The following is a 9886-nucleotide window of genomic DNA, read 5'->3' on the forward strand; positions in this document are numbered from 1 at the left end:
CTGAGGATTGTTTCCCTGTAGTAGTTTACACATTTGTATGTTTTGGTTTTTTGAGTAGTTTATATTTTGTTTATATGTATAACTGAAAAGCATGAAAGGAAGTGCAAAAAATAAAATCAGATAAAAAGTAAAACCCCTGCATTCGAGGATGCAGTCCCCTGATTTGCTAGCTTAGGCTTATCATTGCACAAAAATAAATGTCATTTTATTTAAACTTTACTCACCATTTTTTAGTTTTAATAGGACAGATTGAAGGCTAGGATAAAACACAGCATTCACTGTGTTTAAAATCCTACAACTAGAGACGTTTATGCAACAAAAACAGTGTGGAATTTTTTAAAGCTGACAGTGCAGAGGCAGTGAGAGTCCGACAGTAATGGACCTGCTGTGCACATCCGCGATACTATTCCTACTACACCGAGGCGCCCATATTTCTAATATTTGAGTTCCAGACTCAATTTTAATTTACTAGTTTTTTTTCAAGATTACGAAAGGCTATTTTACGGAGCACAAGTGAATGCAACGCGAGAGTCCCGCCGTGACGTCACGTGGAGCCTTTGAGTCATGTCAGCTGAGGGAGGAACTTCGACAACAGAAAATCAACCAGGAAACAGAGGCTGCCAAACATCCACCGTCTCGGTCTGACGGATAAACGGCGGCGTTAACAACAGGCATCACACAACACATTAGTACAGGATTTATATTTTGTAATTAGGTTTGATACACAGCAGCAACATGGCTTCCCTGTTCAAGAAGAAGACTGTCGACGGTAAGTTTGCTCAGGGTGAAAAGCTAGCTAACTTGTTTTTAGCCCGGTTGGCCGTACAGCTTGTTCTGTTGTTCCCGTGTTAAATGAGACGTCCCAATTTAACTTGTTTTACCTGTTCTGAGTCGAGCTGAGTCACACTGCTGCCCTCGACGTGCTGCTAAACTTAATGTATATATGTAGCTGTTTTACAATGTAACCTCTAAAGAAAAAAATGCGGTGTTAATTGTTACAAGTATCCTCTTGGTTTCTTTCCTTTGAACTTCACCTGTAATCGTTAGAGTTACAGGCTGTGGAAAGGTCTATGTATACACTCCGTTACACCATGGTTTCCAATGACTTAGAAACGGCAAACATAAGCCTTAGTTGTCATTAAGTGTACATGATATTTTTCCCTGTATGATTACTTTGCGTGTGTCGTAAATACGCCTATAAACTTTAATTTGGTTAACTTACTGTCAGTTTGTATCCTACACACAGACTGAAACTAATGCCTCATTGTGCTGTGACTAAAATGACGTCAGTTTTGTGACAAAGAGTGCAATAAAATTGTGCAATGGAAAGTGAGGCTGTTATTATATGAAGTTAAGTCATTTAAAGTGGGCTATATTCAGTTAAAAAAAAATGTCAAAATTCTGAATAGACTTTCAGTCTAAAAAAAAGTGAGTATTTCCCCCCCAGGCTAGGTAACCACCTCAGAAGGTCAGAATGGAAAATCAGTCAAACTTACATCAAAATTAATGAATCAATTATTCACTCTCAGATACTAATTATATTAACTCCTAGGGCTGGATTTCAAGAGAAAAGGCAGACCGTGCCTCAGCTCTTTGGACCTGAAACTTATTCTTGTGGAGAATTACAAAGAAAAAATGATCAACTTTGTATTTTTGGGTTTAAAAATAGAGTCTACCGGTTAAGGCAAATCTTTTCAGAGCACTCCCTGTTTACTCCTCCCATTGTTGTCATTCTAGTTTCACCCATACCGATCATCTGCATACTGTACTCACAGTGCTCTCCTGCCTCCACTCCATTTCAAGGCGCTGTCAGGTCTTCTCAGCCGTCCCCCATCCAGTACATTTCTTTCTTTTCTTTTTGTTTGACATCTTTTGCGCTCTGGACACAGGTTTCTCGTTGATGCCCTGGGTTTGGATGTGGGTCGTAGTTTCTGGTTATTTGGCAAATTTAGTAAAGGGGGGGTGGGTTGATCACCCATATTTGTAGGACGATATCCCTCCCTCTTTGAGACGTTGGCGGCACGTCACCTTATACGTATACAAGCATCGTTCTCTTAAGTGGTCCAGCATATTGACGTATCTCGATCAAGTTTGTGGGTGTTGAACTTTTCAGCAAGAATAAGTTTTTTTTTGTTTTGTTTTTCTGAAAGTGGTCAATGTTTTTTTTTTCTTCCCAAAGTAGGACATTTCCTATTATGTAGTAGCTCATGAATATAGACCGGAGTTAGCTATTTAGAAGTTTTCTTCTTTTTTGTTGTTGAGTTTTTTTTATAATTCATTCATTCATTCATTCATTCATTCATTCATTTATTTAATGAATAAATGAATCCAGTGCACATCTGTCTTTCCTGGATGAGGGATCCACCCTTTTCTGTTTTTTCAGAGTTTTTCTTTTTTTGTTTTTCTTTTAGTTTTTCCTCATTGAAGCCTCGTTGAGGCTTGAACTCTAAAAATAGAAACCAGTTCAAAGCCCTTTGAGGCAAGTTTGTAATTTTGAGCTATATGAATAAGACTGAATGAGAATTCTTTGATTCATTTATTCATTACTCTATTTATTCTTGATTCTCACCTTTTCTGTTCTTAAGGATTTATTTAGTTTTAGAATCACTAAAAGGTTCCTGTGTTTTAATAACAGAAAAATGGAATGGATAAATCTCAAAACTATATTTAAGTCTTGAAGTAAGGTTATTGTTACACTGATTAACTGGGTCATCCCTCAGTCACACAGATTACTGCCTGACTTCATAGTCATAAATTATGTCACATGATGCCACTTTGTGTTTGTGTGGGTGGTATAGAGCTGACACTGTATTGGCATGAGCTGTCCAAGCATGTCCACAGTTGGCAGTGTCAGCATGCTCTCAGTGTGTTACTGACTGCTCTGAGATATTTCACGTGCATCTGGGCGCAGGGTCAAACATGATTACTATTGAGGCAGTGGCTGGATGTTTGAGATTTCTTCCAATATTTGGCAGCTGCTCGGGAACCATCCTTTCTAATGCTCCAACAGCGTTGATTTTGAACAGAAAGACAAAAAAGATACCACACATGACACATACTGAGGGCATAGGTGAATATAAATATATTTTTTTTAGAAAGAAAATATGTTTGTCTTAAATTTTTTGTTGAACAAAGATCGTTGTAAAATCACAGAGATTGATAGTCAGTCAGAGAGGGTACGTTTACATTGGAAGTTCAGTGGTTTGAGCCACAGCTGCTCTAGTTTGCATATCTTGCATCCTTAGGGCAAGATACTGAACCCCGAATTGCTACGAGTGCATCAAAAGTGTGTAGGTTATGAGTAAAAAGCACCTAATTGCATAGAAAAGGCATAAAATGAGTGCTTAATAAGAGTAGAAAAACACTATATACTGTATACGTTTCATCCAATTTATCAGGCATTTTTTTTTTTTTTCATTTTGGTAAGTCAAAGGCTTGTGGGGTGTTGTACCATCACCAAAATTCTCACTCTCTTAAACCTTTCTAATTCTTTTCTGAAGATATAATCAAGGAGCAGAATAAGGAGCTGCGCGGCACACAGAGGCAGATCACCAGAGACAGAACAGCGCTGGAGAAACAAGAAAAACAACTGGTAGGAAGCATGCAGACAATTAAATATAAAAGCTATGAGGAACAAAAGTATGTGCATTCATAGCATTTTTTTTTGTAGATTTCTACATATTGCATCAAAGCCCTTTTAGGACCCTCTGATTCCCCAACAGACACAATCTCAGCCCCAGATGCATATTAGATTGTCTTTCTACAATCTATGATTGTGCCTGATTGGCTAATGGGGCTAAATGAATAGACAAGCGATTTGGTGAGGTGGCTCTGCCTCAGGCAAGTGAGCCTATCTCTCATACACTCTCACAGAGTTAAACAATTAGGCTACATTCATCGTCGCACATAATCTAGAAGATGAAAGAAGCTGACTGTGTCCTCTCCTCAGTTGTGTTAAGTAAATATCATACAGGACATAATTACCTCCCTGGGGAAGGAACATTCTTATTCTACATTAATGTCTTCCGTTAATTAGTCTCGTTTTAAAAGCTTTGTTGCAGATTCTGAATAAAAGATTAAGACAAAAAAAATGGAAATGACCTATATCTGCATTTTTTTTAGCACGATAGAATCTTTTTTTATTTTTAAAATATTTGTGCTGCACAGCATTTGGCCGCCTGAAATGTTACTAACAGCTGGATTGAGGCTCCTTTAGCAGCACACTGTGCATCTGTTGTTCAGAAAATCTTCAGCACTGGGCCTTGTTAATGCATTAAGGTTCCCATTTGCTAGCATGCAAAGCCCAACAGCCTCACAGTTGTTCCTGCACTATCTATCCATCACAGCCCCACCTCCTCCACCCTACCCTGACAGGCCAGTAAATAAGACATTATAAGCTTCCCGTCAGCATCAGTTCGTCGTACTCGTCTCTCTTTCCCCCGTTAATGCATTCTTAGTCTTTCTTTTTTCTTTCAGATAACACTGCAGCTGACAATATTATTGCCTTTTTTTTTTTGAACTAGGTCTGCTCTTTTCCCCCATGGCATTATTTGAATTGTTTACAAGCAGGGAGATACAGGTTGAACTCAAATGACCTGCTGAATGTGTGTCTGCATTAGAGAAAGGCACAGATGCATACAGCTGAGCGAGGAAAGCCTTTAGCTTTATCAAACATTAATAATTGATTGTAATTTCCTGAAGAGAATGCTTTCAGCACATGTACGATAACTAAAAGACATATTGGCTGGCTCATCGTAACCTGGAGCTTCTCCGTTGTCTCTCGGGAATCGTGCCCACACACAGGATCCCTGTGGGGCTCGGAGTATTTTTGGCTGTGTACTGAAGCTAAAAGTGTATATGAGTAACAACTGATCTGGATGATTGTGTTTACAAATTTGTGTTTACAAACACAATGGTTTCTCTGGGACTCGGTGGATGTATTTGTTTTATGCATAATATATATTTTTAATATGAAGAGTATCCCTAAAGTCCAATAAAATATTTTATTTAGTGTATTATCAATGTGTTCTACATTAAAAATAAAAGCTTCTGAGAGAAATTATAGGTGCCTAAAAGCTCCGTCTTCCCCGTATTTTCATTTTCCTGAACCTCGGGCTGGCTGTGGTGTTGAAGGTGTCGGGAAATCGGTGGCATTAATTGACATTTCTCAAAACAAAGTAGTTTCCTGGCTTCAGCTAATCTGCAGCATGTTGTTTTAGAAAGGCCATCCCTGAACGCTCAATTTTACTCAATTTATATGGGCAAACACAAGCACATCAGCTCTAAATATAATGCTTATTTACAATATTAGGCAGATAACCAGGAGACAATGGTGCATTTCAGCAGCCTCAATCAATTAGTTCCAGATGTGGACAGTATATCTTAATGAGAATTTTTGATTCCCTGTTTTCTGCCAGTTCTTAGAATTTTCTTTTATGTTATGTCTATACTCACGCTTGGTAAATTTGCACATTGACCATGCATACACACACTCATAATGCCAAAAAAAAAAAAGACAGAGGTGAGGAGTCATATCGTATTCTTCTTTCCTTCTCCAGGAAGCAGAGATCAAGAAAATGGCAAAGAGCGGTAACAGGGAGGCTTGTAAGATTCTCGCCAAGCAATTAGTTCAGCTGAGGAAGCAGAAGACCCGGACGTACGCTGTCAGCTCCAAGGTCACCTCCATGTCTACGCAGACAAAGCTCATGAACTCCCAAATGAAGATGGCCGGTGCCATGTCTACCTCAGCCAAGGTAAAATGCTAAACCCTGTCAATCAGTACAGCTCATTTTGAATTAGAAATATGGATACAGTGCAGCATATACAAAGTGAACAAGTCCCTACTTCAACATACTTTATGTGCCATTGCTGTTAGACAGTCTGTATGAACAAGGTGTTGCTATCTAATGGAAAAGTAAAATTTGTTTTCCACACAAGCTAAGTTCAGTGTGTACACACATTAATATTCTAGTGTGGCAATTAAAGTATTAATGTGGGGTCTGTTCATGTTTAAAACCCGAGCCTTGTAGCACTGTTGTTAATGAAGTATGAGAGGTACTAATTGGCCAGGAGCGATGTACTGTACAGAGTCACACTGAGCAAACATAGACAGGTCAAATATAATTAGGCTTTAAATTAATGGCGTGTGTTCAAGTTTACGCGAGGCTGTGGCTATGTCACAAAGAATGTGTTAATTATATTCTGTCAGATACACAGACGCACACAGGAAAGTTGCAGCTTTGATGTGTCTTCAGTAGAAAGTGATGCATTCTCCATCACCTTTCTCCTGAGCTTTAGATTTGCATGATTTTGAGAAGCTTGTCAGTTGAGACGTTGATGTATCTGGTATTGTGTCAGACTCAGGTCTGAAAGTAGGCCATGTTTGTGCTGATCTTTCACAGGAAGCAAATTTACTTGAGGTTGAGGATCGAATATTTTGTGAAATGTCTAAATGTCTAAAGTTTAAAAGGTAAATTATCTCGAATAGTTTGTGCAACTAAAGTTCATGCTATCATGTTGAGCATAATTAGAGGTTTCTACATCGTGAAGAGTGTTATTTCTTGGCAGTAGCACCTAAAAAGATAGATTCTCATACGTTCCTTAAATGTTTGCAGACAATGCAAGCAGTGAATAAAAAGATGGATCCACAGAAGACACTGAAAACCATGCAGGACTTCCAGAAGGAGAACATGAAGATGGGCATGACAGAGGATATGAGTAAGAACACAATGCACTTGGCAAAACAAGTTTGGGAAGATATATGGGAATAGTGTGAGAAGTGATGTGTGCTGCAAAATATGCAGCAAAGGCAAAATATGTTTGTGGGATGTTTTTCAGAAGAAACTGAGGTTTGTTTTTGTTTTTTGTATGCAGCAGCCGTCTTGCTCTAAAGTCCAAACTTGTGACTGGAAATCAATTTGACTGACTTTTCTGTCCTTATCTTCTTCCTTCCTGTCTCACTATCTGTTCAGTCAACGACACTTTGGATGAGATCTTTGAAGAATCTGGAGATGAAGAGGAATCTCAGGACATTGTCAACCAGGTTCTGGATGAGATTGGCATTGAGATCTCAGGGAAGGTAAGAAATTCAAAAACCACATCTCTCCTACATCCATCAACTTTATAGACATCACAATAGTAGTAGAAAAACAATCTTAACATTTTACCATTTAGTCTCAGATTTAACTGCACATTTTCAGATGTAGATGCACTTAATGGAGCACACAGCCCCTAGCAAGATGAACAATAAATGGTCCACATGGCTTTTACTCTGCTTTTAAAATGTATTCCAGCTGCCACATGGTGGGGCTAGCCCTCAGCTCTTCTAGCTCTGTCCGTCTGCCGTGTGTCTGGCTCCCCCTGGGGTGCTGCATGAGTTATTACCTCACACAAAACAATGCACAAACCGACAAATCTCCCAAAAAAGCCCCCAGCAGGAGTGGCAGTTTTTTTAAAAAAAAAGCTCATCAGACTGTCTCAGGGTTTTTTGGGTGGGGTTTTTGTTTTGTTTTGTTTTTGTGGGTTTTTTTGGGAGGGATAGAGACACACAGGATGCTCTTTAAAAAGTAAAAGTAATCCAACGGCTTCATAAAATAACAAGATTCACAAACTACGGTAGTTTGGAAAATCTACCATAATAAAATAATCATCCATATGTTACTTCTATTGTTACTGGGATAATTCTGTGTCTACTGACAGTAAGTAGTCAGCTGGGAAGCTAACAAAGGCTGTGAATAGTTTCAGTTTTTTTCTGCAAATAAAAAGTAACCGGCATAAAATTAATCATGCCTTTTGGTGTCGAGTACCAGATTGTTTCAGCATCTTTTATAGGATGCAGTAATTGATCTTCAACAAACCCAAACAACTGCACTTTTTATGTAAAGTAAACTTTACAGTTAATTGACAAAATTGTGACTCAGTTTGAACAGTTTTTTTTTTTCTTTGTTTTTGAGTGTCAGCAAGCAGCTGTACATCGTAGACGGTCTTGAAACAAGTAGCAGCTCTGCGATTGAACGTGTGTATTTTGAAGTTGATGTGGCTGCTAATGGGGTTTTCTACCCATGTGTGATTCCAGATGGTGAAAGCTCCAGCTGCAGGAAAAAGTGTCCCCGGTGCTGCTGCCTCCTCCAAAGCCACCATCTCTGACGACGAGATTGAAAGACAGCTCCGAGCTCTGGGAGTCGACTAGGTTTCGTCTTCGTATTAATGTTCAAATTGTTAGAAACACTGGTTTTGTCATGGTTCGAGCGTACACACTCACACACTTACACACACGCACACACATACACATACATACACATACGTTTATTAACACATACATATTGTCACATTCGCCTTAGAGATCATTATGGCAGAACATGTGATCTATTTATGTGAAAATAATATTTATTACAACATCGGAGAGGCCACATCTCAAAGGTGGACCAGCAGTTGATGTTTCACCTGAAAAACTGATTACGCTGTTGTTTACCACCCATCTGTCTTTATAAGGGCTACAAGTGTATGAGATCTTGGAATTGGCTTTTCCCTTCTGGTATTTTGGTCAATCTTGAATTAGTCCTATAATCTCGGTCTGCTTTGATACGATTGAAGAAGGATGGTCTTTCTTCAGGAAGTTTTAATGAATAAAACATGGTAATTAAAAAGCAGCTTTGGGGATGTCAATAAGCAGATGGAACTTGTATTTTTTCCCACTCAGACTATTTATATGCTATCTTTGTTGCCATTGGTAAAATTAAAACCAATTGAATCCACTTTCTGAGGCAAACTTTCCATTTTAAGACATTCTTTTGTCAAATTTGCAATGTTTTATGGATAAAATGCCTCTGTTTGATTTCTTTCTCATCCTGAGATATTCGAGATAAGACAGACACTTAATCATGCTAACTAGCTAAATCATTACCAAGCTTTTTTAGGTTTGCCACCATAGGTACTGCAGACAGACATATGCATGTGAAACATGTAACTAATATCTTCGGGCTGGGGTCAGGCTTTCAATTTACGTGCATGAAATGAAAAGACAAATTGATCCGAGAGCAAACTGGCTAGCATTTTTGTGATTTTGTACAGATTATAAAATTAAATAAAGTTGAGATTAAAAACACAATTTAGGGCTAATGAAAGACTGGCATGTCAAAGAGATTTCAATCCATAATTAAAGCCAGAGGCTTCTGGGTTGATGTTTGATTTACACAGAGATCGTAAGGTGGTACTGATCCTGCAGTCCCTCTACTCTTTCAGCTGCTGTGCAGTTGCTGTCATTTGTTTTTTTTGTTTTTAAGCTGCCTCACTCACAGAAAAACAGACACTAAAGGAACGAAATGATGGAAACGTTTGCTAATATAACACTGTGATTGAGGAGATTTCTTCTCTTCTCCAGCTGAAGCAGGTTTTTCCTTTACAGTAATTTGTCAGCGTCAGCCGTTCCAGGCTTCGTGACAGTGACAGCCATATCTGCTCAACGTTTTATCTGTTTGTGCCCCCTCGTTTAGACTCCCTTTGCCAAAATAAACCGAATAAGATTCATCCTTGCGTATGTCTGAAATCTACAAGTCATAATTTGAATTTTTGCAAAAAAATTTGTTCCTCAACCTTACACCAATCTGTTGTGATTGAGAACAGAATCAGTTAACAGATATTTTTTGAGTGCAGTTCTACAATGGGATATTACCATGCATTTTGTGTATGTATACTCATTTTGTTTCCTTCTTATTGTAAAGTGTAAAGGGTGTATGGCTTTTATAAGGAATAAAGTTTCCTCAGGTATGATCGGATCTTTTTTCATTTTCAGTCTCCACTTTATCCCTCCCCCCCTTCTTTTTCATTAAAGTTGTATTCAAGGTTTTTTTTAAGGCTTCGCTTCAAACCGAGCAACACAAAGAGGTAT

General features: G+C 38.5%; 1 protein-coding gene across 1 annotated transcript; it reads left to right on the forward strand.

The window, feature by feature from the left end:
- The first annotated feature begins 562 nt into the window (after positions 1 to 562).
- Positions 563 to 9766, forward strand: chmp2ba (charged multivesicular body protein 2Ba). The gene is made up of 6 exons (XM_005935730.3): positions 563 to 769; positions 3501 to 3592; positions 5559 to 5753; positions 6615 to 6717; positions 6972 to 7078; positions 8075 to 9766. Exons 1-6 carry the CDS (start codon positions 736 to 738, stop codon positions 8186 to 8188), a joined length of 645 nt encoding a protein of 214 aa, XP_005935792.1. The 5' UTR covers positions 563 to 735; the 3' UTR covers positions 8189 to 9766.
- Positions 9767 to 9886: the final 120 nt, after the last annotated feature.

Source organism: Haplochromis burtoni, unplaced genomic scaffold, assembly GCF_018398535.1.
Source record: "Haplochromis burtoni strain Fernald_Lab_line unplaced genomic scaffold, NCSU_Asbu1 Contig_202, whole genome shotgun sequence".
NCBI lineage: Eukaryota > Metazoa > Chordata > Actinopteri > Cichliformes > Cichlidae > Haplochromis > Haplochromis burtoni.

Coding starts and splice junctions, on each gene's coding strand:
- chmp2ba (XM_005935730.3), top strand. CDS start 736: ATGGCTTCCCTGTTCAAGAAGAAGACTGTCGACG. Junction 5,754..6,614: donor CCATGTCTACCTCAGCCAAG/GTAAAATGCTAA, acceptor AAATGTTTGCAG/ACAATGCAAGCAGTGAATAA. Junction 7,079..8,074: donor GCATTGAGATCTCAGGGAAG/GTAAGAAATTCA, acceptor GTGTGATTCCAG/ATGGTGAAAGCTCCAGCTGC.